General features: G+C 42.2%; 2 protein-coding genes across 2 annotated transcripts in view; both read left to right on the top strand.

Annotated features, from left to right (window-relative positions):
- The first annotated feature begins 108 nt into the window (after positions 1-108).
- LOC120955125 (pre-mRNA-processing factor 17) lies at positions 109-2245 on the top strand. Its single transcript, XM_040375655.2, has 4 exons — positions 109-393; positions 470-1028; positions 1110-1588; positions 1659-2245. Exons 1-4 carry the CDS (start codon positions 202-204, stop codon positions 2190-2192), a joined length of 1764 nt encoding a protein of 587 aa, XP_040231589.1. The 5' UTR covers positions 109-201; the 3' UTR covers positions 2193-2245.
- Positions 2246-4466: 2221 nt separating this feature from the next.
- LOC125907581 (uncharacterized protein K02A2.6-like) overlaps positions 4467-18132 on the top strand; it is a 140079-nt gene continuing 126413 nt past the window's right edge. Inside the window, exons 1-2 of the mRNA XM_049610787.1 lie at positions 4467-5191; positions 5547-6385. Of these exons, the coding sequence (XP_049466744.1) occupies positions 4467-5191; positions 5547-6385 (1564 nt within the window). The remainder of the gene's footprint in view (positions 5192-5546; positions 6386-18132) is intronic.

Raw genomic sequence — 18132 nt, 5'->3', positions numbered from 1 at the left:
TTAAAAAGTGTTGTAAATAATTTCGAGTCCTTTTTGTCAAACGGCGTAAAAGAAAACGCATACGTGTAGACGAGCCTTCATGTCGACGTGCAGCTGTCAAACGTGCAAAAATTGTAAACAAACATCTTCATTGCTCCAGTGCGCGTCGTTTGCGTTTTCCCCCGTGTAAAATAGGATATTAATTAGAAAAATCCTCCAAAAATGCTGCACCTACAAGGCTACGGTAGTAGCGCAAGTGATTCGGAACCGGAAGATGGCAAGAGCAAAGTGGAAAACCCGCAAACAGAGCCAGCGAGTTCGGCCGATGCGACAGCCCATCTGAAGCCCGTCGACAGCAAGTATTCCGTGGTAAAATCGTTGGAAATATGTGCTGCTCCGTTAGTTGTCCCGATGGTAAGTGATTTTACAATGCATTTTCATAAATGCAACTCCGTAATAATAAAATGGATTGCTCTTTCGTTCACCATAGGGTCAGTCGGAAGTGTCCCGCGCCCTCGCACCGACCATAAACGAGGTCAACTACAATCCCCGCTACGAGGAGCTGTTCGCCCCGGTGGCTGGGCCCGAGAATCCGTTCCTGACGCAGCAAATGAAGGCACAGAAAAACATGCTCACGGGCTTCGTGGAAAATGCACACATCAGCGACTTTCAGTTTGAAAATCAGCGCAAAACGTTCCACAGCTATGGGTACGCGATGGATCCGTCGGTGGACGGGAAGGGAACGGCGCCGGAAGAAGGGCCGAGCTACGTGGGTCATCTGCAGGCCGCTTACGATACGGACGGTGCGACCGTGTTCGAATCGGCCAAGGCGAAGGCGAACGCGGGCGAGAAGCGAAAGCGCGTCAAGAACGACGATCCGGAGGATGTGGAAGGATTCCTGGGACCGTGGGGCAAGTACGAGGACGAGGAGACGGTGGCCCGACCGAGCGAGAAGGAGCGGGCTGAAATCGAGGAAATGATGGCAAAGAAGCATCGCCGCCACAAGGTGAAGGAAGACAAACCGATCGAGGAGAAATCGATTCTGCACAGTAAGTGTTGGGAGGAGGGGATATCCTATCATGTCATTTCGATAATGTTCGCCATTGTCTTCTTTTCTTTCCTTCTTGCAGTCAAAGATGCTTTCGATTATCAAGGACGTTCGTTTTTGCACCCACCGCACGATGTTGGAGTTAATCTGCGCAAAGCGGGTGCTCCGGATCGTTGTTTCCTGCCGAAGGCACACATTCACACCTGGACCGGCCATACGAAGGGCATATCGGCGATCCGCTGGTTTCCTGTTTCCGCTCATTTGCTGCTCTCTTGCAGCATGGACGCACGCGTGAAGCTGTGGGAGGTGTACAACGAGCGGCGCTGCGTCCGTACGTACTCCGGCCATCGGCAGGCGGTGCGGGATGTGAGCTTCAACAATAAGGGCGAACGGTTCATCTCGGCCGGGTACGACCGGTACCTGAAGCTGTGGGACACGGAAACGGGCGACGTCATATCGCGGTTCAACTCGCGCAAGATCCCGTTCTGCGTCAAGTTCCATCCGGACTTTAACAAGCAGCACCTGTTCGTGGCCGGCACGTCGGACAAGAAGATTATCTGTGTAAGTAGTTATCACTGTATAGGACACAAGCGTGATATTAATTTGACTTATTTCTTTCTCCCCTTTCCAGTGGGACACCCGCACCGGTGAGGTTGTGCAGGAGTACGATCGCCATCTCGGTGCGGTCAACACGATCACGTTCGTGGACGAAAATCGACGCTTCGTGACGACCTCGGACGACAAGAGCTTGCGCGTGTGGGAGTGGGACATTCCGGTGGACATGAAGTACATTGCCGATCCGACGATGCATTCGATGCCGGCGGTAACGCTCGCACCGAACGGCAAGTGGCTGGCGTGCCAGAGCCTCGACAACAAGATCGTCATCTTTTCCGCGATCAATCGGTTCAAGATGAATCGCAAGAAAACGTTCACCGGCCACATGGTGTCGGGGTACGCGTGCAATCTGGACTTTTCGCCCGACATGAGCTACCTGGTGTCGGGCGATGGCGACGGTAAGTGCTACATATGGGACTGGAAGACGACCAAGCTGTACAAGAAGTGGCAGGCGCACGATAACGTGTGCATAGCAACGCTGTGGCATCCGCACGAGGCAAGCAAGCTGGTGACGGCCGGCTGGGATGGAGTAATAAAGTACTGGGATTGAACGCGTTCTCTCGACGGGGTATCGCGAGTGAAGAGAATGATGAAATTATGGTACGATGGTGTAATCTTGTTAACTTCGCGCCGCTTCCGAAACACAATGATCTGATAGAAAGAAATTTTTGTAAAATGTTTCATTGTTTCATGTAAAATGGTATACGGTTGAAGACAGATGACGTTTTACTTTCATAATTTCAACAAAACAGCTTATATGACTGAACAAAAATTTCTTCGGAAATTATTGATGATCCTAGACGTTGTCCTAGTTTCAGTAGCTTTTCTGTGTAAGCTTCAATGTCATCAATTACCTCTTAATCACGAAAAATTATAAACAATTTTAATTGATATGATATTTATTTAAACTATTCGATATTTTTCGGCAGTTGGGATTAGCGTTCAATTAACTAAACAATTAGAGAGATAATTTTGTAACATTTATAGGTAAATTAATCACTATTCAGTCTTGTTGTACTATTCTACTGACAACTGTAGAATCAGTTGCACCATTTCTACTCGACTCGGCTTCCCACCGGTTTCTTGTTTCGTTCCAGTCGAGTTCCTGCTGCTTGTCTCATTGTCGCACAACATTAAGATAAATCTTCGGTTTCGGTGCTGGCGTTACCGTCGTGAAGAACCGACAAAACGTGCACGGCCTGAGCTGATTCTTCGTAAACGTTCGTCGTTTATGATCGTTGGAGTCTCCGTCCGTCGGCACGACTGGTGGCTCTGGCTCGAGCAGATTGTCACGCTTGCGGTGGTGCTTGTCGTCACCGGGAATTATTGAAACGTAACGAACGCTGCCACTAGCTGCTGCGGGGGTTTCCTTCGACGCCGGAGATGTACTTCCATCGGTACGGCTAATAACTACCGCACTCTGGCCATTGTCGATCACAAGCAGCACAATGAAGGCAACCGCAGTCGCTGCTGAGACGAAGCTTGTCCGAGTGATCATGTTGTTTCGCCTTTTCCCGTCACTTGTTACTAAGGGATGAACTTTTAATTCGTGTAACGTTCTGTCTGGTTGAACGAGTACTATTGACCAGAATCCGACACCTTAATGCTTTATATAGTACCATCGGACACACCTCCTGCCATGCGTACCATCCCCTGAAGCGAGCCCCCTTAATCGTCCTCCACCGTGGAGCTTTAGGTCATTCGTGTTATTCTGTAACGCATCCAAGGCCCCCCCCACCGTGCTTTGATCAGCAGAGGTGCAAAATAAAAACAATTTGCGCAATGGATGCGCAAGCGCAAGCGCTTTAGTGTATAGGTTAGTAGTAATCTCGTGCTCTGGAGTTTTGCTGCGTATCGGCTCCATGTGCTCGGTCACGAGATTTTTACTTTCTTCGATAGGGCAAGAGAAAGGGAAGTGGGTGCTTTCGTCATACGACGGGATGGAATGATGGGTGTTATCAGCGGGAATGGGCCAAACAACTCATTTGAACGGTTTAATTGTAAAGCGTAATGAAAAATAAATGGGTTTAACTGTACAACACGTATATTAAAATTATTGAATTTCAGTTGAAGTTGTGTGAAGTTGTCGTTTCTAATTTACACTAGAAAATAAAAAATAGTCGAAATATATACATATATATATATATATATATATATATATATTGTTGTGGACGGAATCAAAGTTGCGCAACATTTGTGCTCTGGGCCGCTCGCTACGTGCGACGGTTTTCAGACGCTAGAGCTGTCAACAACCACGTGCAGCTAAAGGGCGCAGCCATCGCGATCCTTCCGAGGACCGAGGTCGGGACGACGACCTCGGGGTGACCGTTGACATACACTTCACTGCAGGCCATCCGCGATAAGAGGTGCGAGCGCGAGCATTAGGGACTAGCGGGCGTATAGGTTTTTTGTATGTAAAGTTTTATTGCGTTGTACATCGTTATTGTAATATAGTGTTTTAAGTACTTTTTATCCTGGTGTTCGGATTGTTTATTTACGTGTTAAAGAACATAAAAGTGGCGACGAGAAGTATTTTCCTCATCAGTGTGTAGAACCTGCGTTGTAAAAAAAAAAGAAAAAAAAACTGCTCCTTCTCTAACTGAAAAAAACGCGCAGTGCAGTGAAATTGTTTAATAATTAAAAAAAAAAAAACCTATTCAGTGAGTGTAAAAGAAAAAAAAGTATATAAAAAGGATCATCAGAACGTGTGTAGTAGGATAGCTAAGCTCAGTAGCTTGATTGAAAAGTTCGTGTACAGTTCGGTTTTATTTTTTTTTCTGTCGAGGACAATTTTTTTTTTCTCTCTCTGCAAATAATTTATAAAATGAATACCAGTGGTGATGAAGAAAGGCGCTCTAGTGCGGGTTTTAATGTGCAACCGACGCACCAGCTACAAAATGGTTCTGGAGAACCATCAGTGCAGCAACCTCCATTACAAACGCCGCCATCGGTGTCGATGGATAGTTCGTCGATGATGCAGATCTTGAAATTAATGCAGCAACAAATGGCGCAGCAGCAGAACATTTTGGCGCAGTTAATGCAGCAGCAAGGGTCAGGTCAAAGTTCATCCACAACACCGGAACAAATCTTGGATTCGTTGTGCAGCCACATTAAAGAATTTAAATACGATGCTGAGGCTGGAACGACATTTGCCGCATGGTACAACCGCTATGAGGACCTGTTCGAAAGAGATGCTGCCCGGTTGAGCGACGAAGCAAAAGTGCGCCTTCTCATGCGCAAGCTAGGAACTCTTGAACATGACCGGTATGTAAATTTTATCTTGCCAAAGTTCTCACGAGATTTTTCATTACCAGAGACGGTCGCAAAGCTGACAGATTTGTTCGGAACTAAGGAGTCCCTGTTACATCGACGGTTCAAATGCTTAAATACGGTGAAGGGGAAGACGGAAGATTATCTAGCGTACGCATGTCGCGTCAACCGGGGTGTAGTCAACTTTGAGCTAGGCAAGTTGACGGAGGAACAGCTTAAATGCCTTGTATTTGTTTGCGGGTTGAAAGATGATAAGGATGTGGAAATTCGTCAAAGACTGTTAGTGCGGATCGAGGAACGTCCTGAAACCACCCTGGAGCATATTACAACCGAATGTCAACGCATTATCAACTTAAGACACGACAGCGCAATGATCGAAAGAGAGAACACCGAACAAGTCTATGCAGTGAAGCATAAGGAAACACAGTTCCAGCATTATCGAAGCAACCTGCCATACGATTCGAAACCCCCTAGCAGATCGTGCTGGCTATGTGGAGGACTACACTGGTCTCGAGACTGTACGTACCGTACTCACAAATGTGCCGATTGTGGAAGAATAGGCCACAAAGAAGGATTTTGCAAAACGTACAACAATTATCGTCGGAACTATAACCAAGCGAATTTCAATCGTCAGCAAGCAAATACTAGAACGGTCTCAGTCAATGTGCACAGCGTTCAGGAGAGAAGGAATCGATGCCAAAACAGCATCGGGAGCAGTGTTGCATATAATCGGCGAATTCAGTGCCAACATCACCATCAAAGAAGAGCAGCGTGTCGAGACGGTTTATGTTTCGCAAGCGGACTTGAAGCTGTTGGGAACCGACCTAATCGAGGCCTTTTCCTTATGGTCAGTGCCTGTTGACCAGATATGCAACGCCATTCAATCATCAACGAATAAGGAGCTACGACTACGTTATCCCAAGCTGTTTGGAGAGGGCATGGGCCTATGTACAAAGGGAAACGTTACTCTGCAGCTGAAAGAAAAGTGTCGTCCAGTTTTCTGCCCTAAACGTCCAGTTGCGTACGCTATGCTGGATGCAGTCGACAAGGAACTGGACCGGCTGGAGAAGCTAGGAGTCATCACACCGGTCGATTTCTCTGACTGGGCCGCACCAATTGTCGTCGTGCGGAAAGCAAACGGTCAGATAAGGATCTGCGGAGATTACTCGACCGGTCTCAATGGAGCCTTGCACCCCCAGGAGTACCCGCTTCCACTACCAGCAGATATTTTCGCCAGGCTAGGTAATTGCACTCATTTTACACAAATAGATTTATCGGATGCTTTCCTTCAGGTCGAAATTGCTGAGCAGAGTCGGAAGTTTCTAACCATCAACACGCATAAAGGGCTTTACTCCTACAACCGACTACCACCGGGCATCAAGGTAGCTCCTGCGGCTTTTCAACAGTTGATGGACAAAATGCTCATTGGATTGCGGGGAGTTTCCAGTTACATGGATGATATCATTATCGGAGGTAGGAATCAGAAAGAACATGATGATATTTTAAATGAAACGCTCGCTAGAATTCAAGATTATGGTTTCACAATTCGCGTAGAAAAATGTTTTTTTAATGAGAAGCAAATACGGTATCTAGGGCACATAATCGATAATCAAGGCATCAGACCAGATCCGGAAAAAGTTAAAGCTATAACCAATTTGCCAGCACCATCAGATGTCAGTGAAGTAAGGTCATTCCTCGGAGCAATCAATTATTATGGGCGCTTTATTCCAAATCTACGAAATTTGCGGTACCCACTGGATGCACTACTAAAAGAAGGGAGAGAATTTGCGTGGACTGCAGAATGCCAGAAAGTTTTTGAAAAATTCAAGTCAGTATTGTCTTCAAACCTATTATTAACCCACTATGATCCGCGACTTGAGATAGTGGTATCAGCTGATGCGTCTTCCGTTGGTCTGGGAGCAACTCTAAGTCACAAATTTTCTGATGGCAGTATGAAGGTTGTACAACATGCATCACGATCTCTTACAAAAGCCGAGCAAAGATACAGTCAAATCGACCGGGAAGAGCTAGCTATCATTTTCGCAGTGACCAAATTTCATAAGATGATATTTGGTCGGCATTTCCGTCTTCAGACAGATCACAGGCCTCTGCTAAGAATATTTGGAAACAAGAAAGGTATTCCTGTTTACACTGCAAACAGGTTACAGCGTTTTGCCCTTACGCTTTTAATGTACGATTTTGAAATCGAATATGTAACCACGGAGAAATTTGGAAATGCCGACATCCTATCAAGATTGATAAGCGAGCACAGCAAGCCAGATGAAGACTATATAATCGCCAATTTGGAGCTAGAGAAGGATGTAAAATCAGTAGTCATCAGCAACATCTCATCCCTACCAATCAATTTTACGGAAGTAGCCAAACAAACGGGAAAAGATTCAATTTTATCAAAGGTACTACATTTTACACAAAACGGTTGGCCACATAATACTATTTATACAGGAGAATTAGCAAGTTTTTATGCAAGAAGGGAAGCGTTATCAGCAGTGGATGAGTGTTTATTATTTGGCGAGAGAGTCATAATTCCAAACAGCCTTCAGGAACGATGCCTCCGACAGTTCCATCGTGGCCATCCTGGCATTCAAAGAATGAAATCGTTAGCTCGTAGCTACGTATATTGGCCATCCATCGATAAAGACATAAGCGAATGCGTAGCCTCTTGTGAGAGGTGTCAAGCTGTTTCAAAGTCACCTGCTCATTCAGCTCCTGTTCCTTGGCCTAAACCTTCATCACCATGGCAGCGTGTGCATATCGATTACGCTGGCCCTCTGGAAGGGGACTATTTTTTAATTGTCGTGGATGCATACTCAAAATGGCCAGAGATTGTAAAAACATCAAGCATTACGGCATCGGCGACTATAGCAATTCTACGAGGAATATTTTCACGTTTTGGAAATCCAGTCACGCTTGTAAGTGACAATGGCACGCAGTTTACTAGCGAGATTTTTGCTGATTTTTGCGCTCACAATGGCATAGAACATCTGAGAACAGCACCATTTCATCCTCAGTCAAATGGCCAGGCTGAGAGGTTTGTAGACACGTTCAAGAGATCGATGAAAAAGATTAGTGCAGAAGATACATCACTTCCGGAGGCATTGGACATATTTTTACAAACCTATCGATCGACTCCAAATCCGTCCACAGAAGAAAAGAAATCACCAGCTGAGCTCATGTTAGGTCGTAAAATGCGAACAACTTTGGATCTGCTTCGTCCTACCTTAAATCCATTTAAACACAGTGTACCTGAGAAGGTGAGAGAGTTGTCCTGCGGAGATTTAGTGTACGTCAAGACATACAGCAGAAACATTTGGAAATGGGAGCCAGCAGTCATAACCGGAAGATGTGGCAACGTTATGTATGAAGTTGTAACCGGTGATCAACGTACACTTCGAAGGCATGTAAATCAAATGCGTAGGCGTAACGGAAATCGTCATCAGCAGAGCCGCTCTTCGAAACCCTTAGCTCTGGATGTATTTCTGGATTCATGGAATGTAATGCACGAGCCACCACCGTTGCTTGACGATCAGTGCACTCCATCACCTGTTCAGGCGCCACCGTTATCGTTATCATTGGCTCCAACAACGTCTATTCCATCACCGAGTTGTTTGTCACCATCGTCATCGTCGACTCCACCATCGTCTACAATACCGCCTGAGTCTGCTATCACATCGTCTGCGTCCTCGCCATCGTCATCGTCCAATTCGGGTTCAGTCTACACTTCCTGTTCACCTACATCACCTGAAGAGTCTCCAACAGATGAACTAGATGACCACAAGGAAGAAGAACAGCTGGTACAAGTACCACGTAGGTCTTCTAGAAATATAAGACCCTCACGTTGGTTGGACCAGTACCAGCTATATTAACAGGGGGAGATGTTGTGGACGGAATCAAAGTTGCGCAACATTTGTGCTCTGGGCCGCTCGCTACGTGCGACGGTTTTCAGACGCTAGAGCTGTCAACAACCACGTGCAGCTAAAGGGCGCAGCCATCGCGATCCTTCCGAGGACCGAGGTCGGGACGACGACCTCGGGGTGACCGTTGACATACACTTCACTGCAGGCCATCCGCGATAAGAGGTGCGAGCGCGAGCATTAGGGACTAGCGGGCGTATAGGTTTTTTGTATGTAAAGTTTTATTGCGTTGTACATCGTTATTGTAATATAGTGTTTTAAGTACTTTTTATCCTGGTGTTCGGATTGTTTATTTACGTGTTAAAGAACATAAAATATATATATATATATATATATATATATATATATATATATATATATATATATATATATATATATATATATATATATATATATATATATATATATATATATATATATATATATATATATATATATATATATATATATATATATATATATATATATATATATATATATATATTTTTTTTTTTGTATAATTCGTAGGAGATGTAAATAATTAAATAATTAAAATTAATGAAGTAATAAATTCTAAAAGAAGATTTTAAATTAAACATATCTACCACCCATATGCTTAATATTAGAATTTATAGCACAACAAAGCTTTCCAGCTGCACCAACAATAATAATAAGTGATACTTTTCATGATAATTTAACCAATTGTTGCCAAGGGGCATTTTTTGGAATTTTTTCGACCATACGTATACTTATCAATGTTTACGAAGAGATGCATGCGGAGGTTATCTTACTCACAATACGTTTAATATACCATTTTTGGTTATTTTTCCATTTTCGGTTGTTTCCAATTAGATCGTTCTGTTTTATCAAGCAGGAAAAAGGCGTAATCTATGGAAAATAAAATCCCTGCCAGCATCTAAGGTTCATGATAGAAGTATTAAAACATGCAAATGCGCTAACTATCATTAGTTGACGCGTTAGGTGCTAGAGAATGTTAACTGAAATAAAACATCAAAACATTGATGGTACTATCACAGTTGTGTTTTAATTGCGTCAGCCAGTCCCCAGTACGTACATACGTACCAGTGTCAGGAAGTGGATGAAAAACATGTTGTTGTATTTCCCAGTAAGAAAACCAGACGCCCGTAGGAACATGCGTTGTGTTTGTAATTTCATTTTTTCCATCTTATCATTAAATGCCGTAAATATTTTTGCAACTGTAAGTGCAACCAAACTCGGACTCGGAGCACAGGTTGTTGATCAGATTGACGATCGATTTGTTAAATACAACTATTATTATTGAGGATGAGAGTTGTTTTGCTACACACGCAATGCCGAATGAAACTTATTGAAGCAGTTAAAAAAATCTGTTAGGAATGAAACATTATAAGAACTATGCAAAAACGTAGTTTATTTACTAATAGAAATCATAAAGCACATCTTTTAACGAAAGAAATATGATAGTAATGTATTATTTCATTTAGCAATGAATATGTTACAAGTAATATTTAAAATTATTTATTATTTTAAATTATTTTATTAATTATTTTAAATTAAAAAAAACCACAAGTAAAATTGCTGAACCAAAAGATTTCAAAATAAAGCTTAGACGCATCAAGCGTTTTAGCTAACTGGAAAGCTGGCGAAAAAGCTCAGTAGAATTACGTACTAATAGGTGGATAGCTTATCGAAATCTCTGTTAACGACATCCTTGAATTTTGCGAACAAGAATTTTGCGACCAAGAATTTTGCGAAAATGAATTTTGCGACGAAGAATTTTGCGACCCAGAATTTTGCGACCAAAAATTTTGCGAACAAGCACCAAGTCGCAAAAACTTGTCGCAAAAACTTCTGCGATTGTCGCAAAATCTTCTGCGATTGTCGCAAAAACTTCTGCGAATGTTGCAAAAACTTTTGCAACTGTCGCAAAAATTTCTGCGACTGTCGCAAAAACTTCTGCGATTGTCGCAAAAACTTCTGCTATTGTCGCAAAAACTTTTGCGATTGTCGCAAAAACTTCTGCGACTTTTGCGATTGTCGCAAAAACTTTTGCGACTTTTGCGATTGTCGCAAAAACTTTTGCGACTTTTGCGATTGTCGCAAAAACTTCTGCGACTTTTGCGATTGTCGCAAAAACTTCTGCGACTTTTGCGATTGTCGCAAAAACTTTTGCGACTTTTGCGATTGTCGCAAAAACTTCTGCGACTTTTGCGATTGTCGCAAAAACTTCTGCGACTTTTGCGATTTGATGCGATGTGATTGTCGCAAAAACTTCTGCGACTTTTGCGATTGTCGCAAAAACTTTTGCAACTTTTGCGATTGTCGCAAAAACTTTTGCGACTTTTGCGATTGTCGCAAAAACTTTTGCGACTTTTGCGATTGTCGCAAAAACTTTTGCGATTGTCGCAAAAACTTCTGCGATTTTTGCGATTGTCGCAAAAACTTCTGCGATTGTCGATTTTGCGATTGTCTCAAAAACTTCTGCGACTTTTGCGATTGTCGCAAAAACTTCTGCGACTTTTGCGATTGTCGCAAAAACTTCTGCGACTTTTGCGATTGTCGCAAAAACTTCTGCGACTTTTGCGATTGTCGCAAAAGTTTTTGCGACTTTTGAGATTGTCGCAAAAACTTCTGCGACTTTTGCGATTGTCGCAAAAACTTCTGCGACTTTTGCGATTGTCGCAAAAACTTCTGCGACTTTTGAGATTGTCGCAAAAACTTTTGCGACTTTTGCGATTGTCGCAAAAACTTCTGCGACTTTTGAGATTGTCGCAAAAACTTTTGCGACTTTTGCGATTGTTGCAAAAACTTTTGCGACTTTTGCGATTGTCGCAAAAACTTTTGCGACTTTTGCGATTGTCGCAAAAACTTTTGCGACTTTTGCGACTTTTGCGATTGTCGCAAAAACTTCTGCGACTTTTGAGATTGTCGCAAAAACTTTTGCGACTTTTGAGATTGTCGCAAAAACTTTTGCGACTTTTGCGACTTTTGCGATTGTCGCAAAAACTTTTGCGACTTTTGCGATTGTCGCAAAAACTTTTGCGACTTTTGCGACTTTTGCGATTGTCGCAAAAACTTTTGCGACTTTTGAGATTGTCGCAAAAACTTCTGCGACTTCTGCGATTGTCGCAAAAACTTCTGCGACATTTGCGATTTTTGAGATTGTCGCAAAAACTTCTGCGACTTTTGCGATTGTCGCAAAAACTTCTGCGACTTTTGAGATTGTCGCAAAAACTTTTGCGATTGTCGCAAAAACTTTTGCGACTTTTGCGATTGTCGCAAAAACTTTTGCGATTGTCGCAAAAACTTCTGCGACTTTTGCGATTGTCGCAAAAACTTCTGCGACTTTTGAGATTGTCGCAAAAACTTCTGCGACTTTTGCGATTGTCGCAAAAACTTCTGCGACTTTTGCGATTATCGCAAAATTTTCTGCGACTTTTGAGATTGTCGCAAAAACTTTTGCAACTTTTGCGATTGTCGCAAAAACTTCTGCGACTTTTGCGATTGTCGCAAAAACTTCTGCGACTTTTGCGATTTGATGCGAAGTGATTGTCGCAAAAACTTCTGCGACTTTTGCGATTGTCGCAAAAACTTTTGCAACTTTTGCGATTGTCGCAAAAACTTTTGCGACTTTTGCGATTGTCGCAAAAACTTTTGCGACTTTTGCGATTGTCGCAAAAACTTTTGCGATTGTCGCAAAAACTTTTGCGATTGTCGCAAAAACTTCTGCGACTTTTGAGATTGTCGCAAAAACTTCTGCGACTTTTGCCATTGTCGCAAACATTTCTGCGACTTTTGCGATTGTCGCAAAAACTTCTGCGACTTTTGCGATTGTCGCAAAAACTTTTGCGACTTTTGCGATTGTCGCAAAAACTTCTGCGACTTTTGCCATTGTCGCAAAAGTTTTTGCGACTTTTGAGATTGTCGCAAAAACTTCTGCGACTTTTGCGATTGTCGCAAAAACTTCTGCGACTTTTGCGATTGTCGCAAAAACTTTTGCGACTTTTGCGATTGTCGCAAAAACTTTTGCGACTTTTGCGACTTTTGCGATTGTCGCAAAAACTTTTGCGACTTTTGAGATTGTCGCAAAAACTTTTGCGACTTTTGAGATTGTCGCAAAAACTTTTGCGACTTTTGCGACTTTTGCGATTGTCGCAAAAACTTCTGCGACTTTTGAGATTGTCGCAAAAACTTCTGCGACTTTTGCGATTGTCGCAAAAACTTCTGCGACTTTTGCGATTGTCGCAAAAACTTCTGCGACTTTTGAGATTGTCGCAAAAACTTCTGCGACTTTTGCGATTGTCGCAAAAACTTCTGCGACTTTTGCGATTGTCGCAAAAACTTTTGCGACTTTTGCGATTGTCGCAAAAACTTTTGCGACTTTTGCGATTGTCGCAAAAACTTTTGCGACTTTTGCGATTGTCGCAAAAACTTTTGCGACTTTTGAGATTGTCGCAAAAACTTCTGCGACTTTTGCGATTGTCGCAAAAACTTTTGCGACTTTTGCGACTTTTGCGATTGTCGCAAATACTTCTGCGACTTTTGAGATTGTCGCAAAAACTTTTGCGACTTTTGAGATTGTCGCAAAAACTTTTGCGACTTTTGCGATTGTCGCAAAAACTTTTGCGACTTTTGCGACTTTTGCGATTGTCGCAAAAACTTCTGCGACTTTTGAGATTGTCGCAAAAACTTCTGCGACTTTTGCGATTGTCGCAAAAACTTTTGCGACTTTTGCGACTTTTGCGATTGTCGCAAAAACTTTTGCGACTTTTGAGATTGTCGCAAAAACTTTTGCGACTTTTGCGACTTTTGCGATTGTCGCAAAAACTTCTGCGACTTTTGAGATTGTCGCAAAAACTTTTGCGACTTTTGAGATTGTCGCAAAAACTTTTGCGACTTTTGCGACTTTTGCGATTGTCGCAAAATCTTCTGCGAGTTTTGAGATTGTCGCAAAAACTTTTGCGACTTTTGCGATTGTCGCAAAAACTTTTGCGACTTTTGAGATTGTCGCAAAAACTTCTGCGACTTTTGCGACTTTTGCGATTGTCGCAAAAACTTTTGCGACTTTTTCGATTGTCGCAAAAACTTTTGCGACTTTTGCGATTGTCGCAAAAACTTTTGCGATTGTCGCAAAAACTTCTGCGACTTTTGCGATTGTCGCAAAAACTTTTGCAACTTTTGCGATTGTCGCAAAAACTTTTGCGACTTTTGCGATTGTCGCAAAAACTTTTGCGACTTTTGCGATTGTCGCAAAAACTTTTGCGACTTTTGCGATTGTCGCAAAAACTTTTGCGACTTTTGCGACTTTTGCGATTGTCGCAAAAACTTCTGCGACTTTTGAGATTGTCGCAAAAACTTTTGCGACTTTTGCGACTTTTGCGATTGTCGCAAAAACTTTTGCGACTTTTGAGATTGTCGCAAAAACTTCTGCGACTTCTGCGATTGTCGCAAAAACTTCTGCGACATTTGCGATTTTTGAGATTGTCGCAAAAACTTCTGCGACTTTTGCGATTGTCGCAAAAACTTCTGCGACTTTTGAGATTGTCGCAAAAACTTTTGCGATTGTCGCAAAAACTTTTGCGACTTTTGCGATTGTCGCAAAAACTTCTGCGACTTTTGCGATTGTCGCAAAAACTTCTGCGACTTTTGCGATTGTCGCAAAAACTTCTGCGACTTTTGAGATTGTCGCAAAAACTTCTGCGAGTTTTGCGATTGTCGCAAAAACTTCTGCGACTTTTGCGATTATCGCAAAATTTTCTGCGACTTTTGAGATTGTCGCAAAAACTTTTGCGACTTTTGCGATTGTCGCAAAAACTTCTGCGACTTTTGTGATTGTCGCAAAAACTTTTGCGACTTTTGCGACTTTTGCGATTGTCGCAAAAACTTTTGCGACTTTTGTGATTGTCGCAAAAACTTTTGCGACTTTTGAGATTGTCGCAAAAACTTTTGCGACTTTTGCGACTTTTGTGATTGTCGCAAAAACTTTTGCGACTTTTGTGATTGTCGCAAAAACTTTTGCGACTTTTGCGATTGTCGCAAAAACTTTTGCGACTTTTACGATTGTCGCAAAAACTTTTGCGACTTTTGCGATTGTCGCAAAAACTTTTGCGACTTTTGCGATTGTCGCAAAAACTTTTGCGACTTTTGCGATTGTCGCAAAAACTTTTGAGACTTTTGCGATTGTCGCAAAAACTTTTGCGACTTTTTCGATTGTCGCAAAAACTTTTGCGACTTTTGCGATTGTCGCAAAAACTTTTGCGATTGTCGCAAAAACTTCTGCGAGTTTTGCGATTGTCGCAAAAACTTCTGCGACTTTTGCGATTATCGCAAAATTTTCTGCGACTTTTGAGATTGTCGCAAAAACTTTTGCGACTTTTGCGATTGTCGCAAAAACTTCTGCGACTTTTGCGATTGTCGCAAAAACTTCTGCGACTTTTGAGATTGTCGCAAAAACTTTTGCGATTGTCGCAAAAACTTTTGCGACTTTTGCGATTGTCGCAAAAACTTCTGCGACTTTTGCGATTGTCGCAAAAACTTCTGCGACTTTTGCGATTGTCGCAAAAACTTCTGCGACTTTTGAGATTGTCGCAAAAACTTCTGCGACTTTTGCGATTGTCGCAAAAACTTCTGCGACTTTTGAGATTGTCGCAAAAACTTCTGCGAGTTTTGCGATTGTCGCAAAAACTTCTGCGACTTTTGCGATTATCGCAAAATTTTCTGCGACTTTTGAGATTGTCGCAAAAACTTTTGCGACTTTTGCGATTGTCGCAAAAACTTCTGCGACTTTTGTGATTGTCGCAAAAACTTTTGCGACTTTTGCGACTTTTGCGATTGTCGCAAAAACTTTTGCGACTTTTGTGATTGTCGCAAAAACTTTTGCGACTTTTGAGATTGTCGCAAAAACTTTTGCGACTTTTGCGACTTTTGTGATTGTCGCAAAAACTTTTGCGACTTTTGTGATTGTCGCAAAAACTTTTGCGACTTTTGCGATTGTCGCAAAAACTTTTGCGACTTTTACGATTGTCGCAAAAACTTTTGCGACTTTTGCGATTGTCGCAAAAACTTTTGCGACTTTTGCGATTGTCGCAAAAACTTTTGCGACTTTTGCGATTGTCGCAAAAACTTTTGAGACTTTTGCGATTGTCGCAAAAACTTTTGCGACTTTTGCGATTGTCGCAAAAACTTTTGCGACTTTTGCGATTGTCGCAAAAACTTTTGCGATTGTCGCAAAAACTTCTGCGACTTTTGCGATTGTCGCAAAAACTTTTGCGACTTTTGCGATTGTCGCAAAAACTTCTGCGACTTTTGCGATTGTCGCAAAAACTTTTGCGACTTTTGCGATTGTCGCAAAAACTTTTGCGACTTTTGCGATTGTCGCAAAAACTTTTGCGACTTTTGCGACTTTTGCGATTGTCGCAAAAACTTCTGCGACTTTTGAGATTGTCGCAAAAACTTCTGCGACTTTTGAGATTGTCGCAAAAACTTTTGCGACTTTTGCGACTTTTGCGATTGTCGCAAAAACTTTTGCAACTTTTGCGATTGTCGCAAAAACTTTTGCGACTTTTGAGATTGTCGCAAAAACTTTTGCGACTTTTGCGACTTTTGCGATTGTCGCAAAAACTTTTGCGACTTTTGAGATTGTCGCAAAAACTTCTGCGACTTCTGCGATTGTCGCAAAAACTTCTGCGACATTTGCGACTTTTGAGATTGTCGCAAAAACTTCTGCGACTTTTGCGATTGTCGCAAAAACTTTTGCGACTTTTGAGATTGTCGCAAAAACTTTTGCGATTGTCGCAAAAACTTTTGCGACTTTTGCGATTGTCGCAAAAACTTCTGCGACTTTTGCGATTGTCGCAAAAACTTCTGCGACTTTTGAGATTGTCGCAAAAACTTTTGCGACTTTTGCGATTGTCGCAAAAACTTCTGCGACTTTTGCGATTGTCGCAAAATTTTCTGCGACTTTTGACATTGTCGCAAAAACTTTTGCGACTTTTGCGATTGTCGCAAAAACTTTTGCGACTTTTGCGATTGTCGCAAAAACTTTTGCGACTTTTGCGACTTTTGCGATTGTCGCAAAAACTTTTGCGACTTTTGTGATTGTCGCAAAAACTTTTGCGACTTTTGAGATTGTCGCAAAAACTTTTGCGACTTTTGCGACTTTTGTGATTGTCGCAAAAACTTTTGCGACTCTTGCGATTGTCGCAAAAACTTTTGCGACTTTTACGATTGTCGCAAAAACTTTTGCGACTTTTGCGATTGTCGCAAAAACTTTTGCGACTTTTGCGATTGTCGCAAAAACTTTTGCGACTTTTGCGACTTTTGCGATTGTCGCAAAAACTTCTGCGACTTTTGAGATTGTCGCAAAAACTTTTGCGACTTTTGAGATTGTCGCAAAAACTTTTGCGACTTTTGCGACTTTTGCGATTGTCGCAAAAACTTTTGCGACTTTTGAGATTGTCGCAAAAACTTTTGCGACTTTTGCGACTTTTGCGATTGTCGCAAAAACTTTTGCGACTTTTGAGATTGTCGCAAAAACTTTTGCGACTTTTGCGATTGTCGCAAAAACTTCTGCGACTTTTGCGATTGTCGCAAAAACTTTTGCGACTTTTGCGACTTTTGCGATTGTCGCAAAAACTTTTGCGACTTTTGAGATTGTCGCAAAAACTTCTGCGACTTTTGAGATTGTCGCAAAAACTTTTGCGACTTTTGAGATTGTCGCAAAAACTTTTGCGACTTTCGCGACTTTTGTGATTGTCGCAAAAACTTTTGCGACTTTTGCGATTGTCGCAAAAACTTTTGCGACTTTTACGATTGTCGCAAAAACTTTTGCGACTTTTGCGATTGTCGCAAAAACTTCTGCGACTTTTGCGATTGTCGCAAAAACTTTTGCGACTTTTGCGACTTTTGTGATTGTCGCAAAAACTTTTGCGACTTTTGCGATTGTCGCAAAAACTTTTGCGACTTTTGAGATTGTCGCAAAAACTTTTGCGACTTTTACGATTGTCGCAAAAACTTTTGCGACTTTTGCGATTGTCGCAAAAACTTTTGCGACTTTTGCGACTTTTGTGATTGTCGCAAAAACTTTTGCGACTTTTGCGATTGTCGCAAAAACTTTTGCGACTTTTGAGATTGTCGCAAAAACTTCTGCGACTTTTGCGATTGTCGCAAAAACTTTTGCGACTTTTGCGACTTTTGCGATTGTCGCAAAAACTTCTGCGACTTTTGAGATTGTCGCAAAAACTTTTGCGACTTTTGAGATTGTCGCAAAAACTTTTGCGACTTTTGCGACTTTTGTGATTGTCGCAAAAA

The sequence above is a fragment of the Anopheles coluzzii genome, chromosome 3, assembly GCF_943734685.1.
Source record: "Anopheles coluzzii chromosome 3, AcolN3, whole genome shotgun sequence".
NCBI classification, from domain to species: domain Eukaryota; kingdom Metazoa; phylum Arthropoda; class Insecta; order Diptera; family Culicidae; genus Anopheles; species Anopheles coluzzii.
Note: the sequence above shows the minus strand (reverse complement) of the source record. Positions and strands in the feature narration are given on the sequence as shown.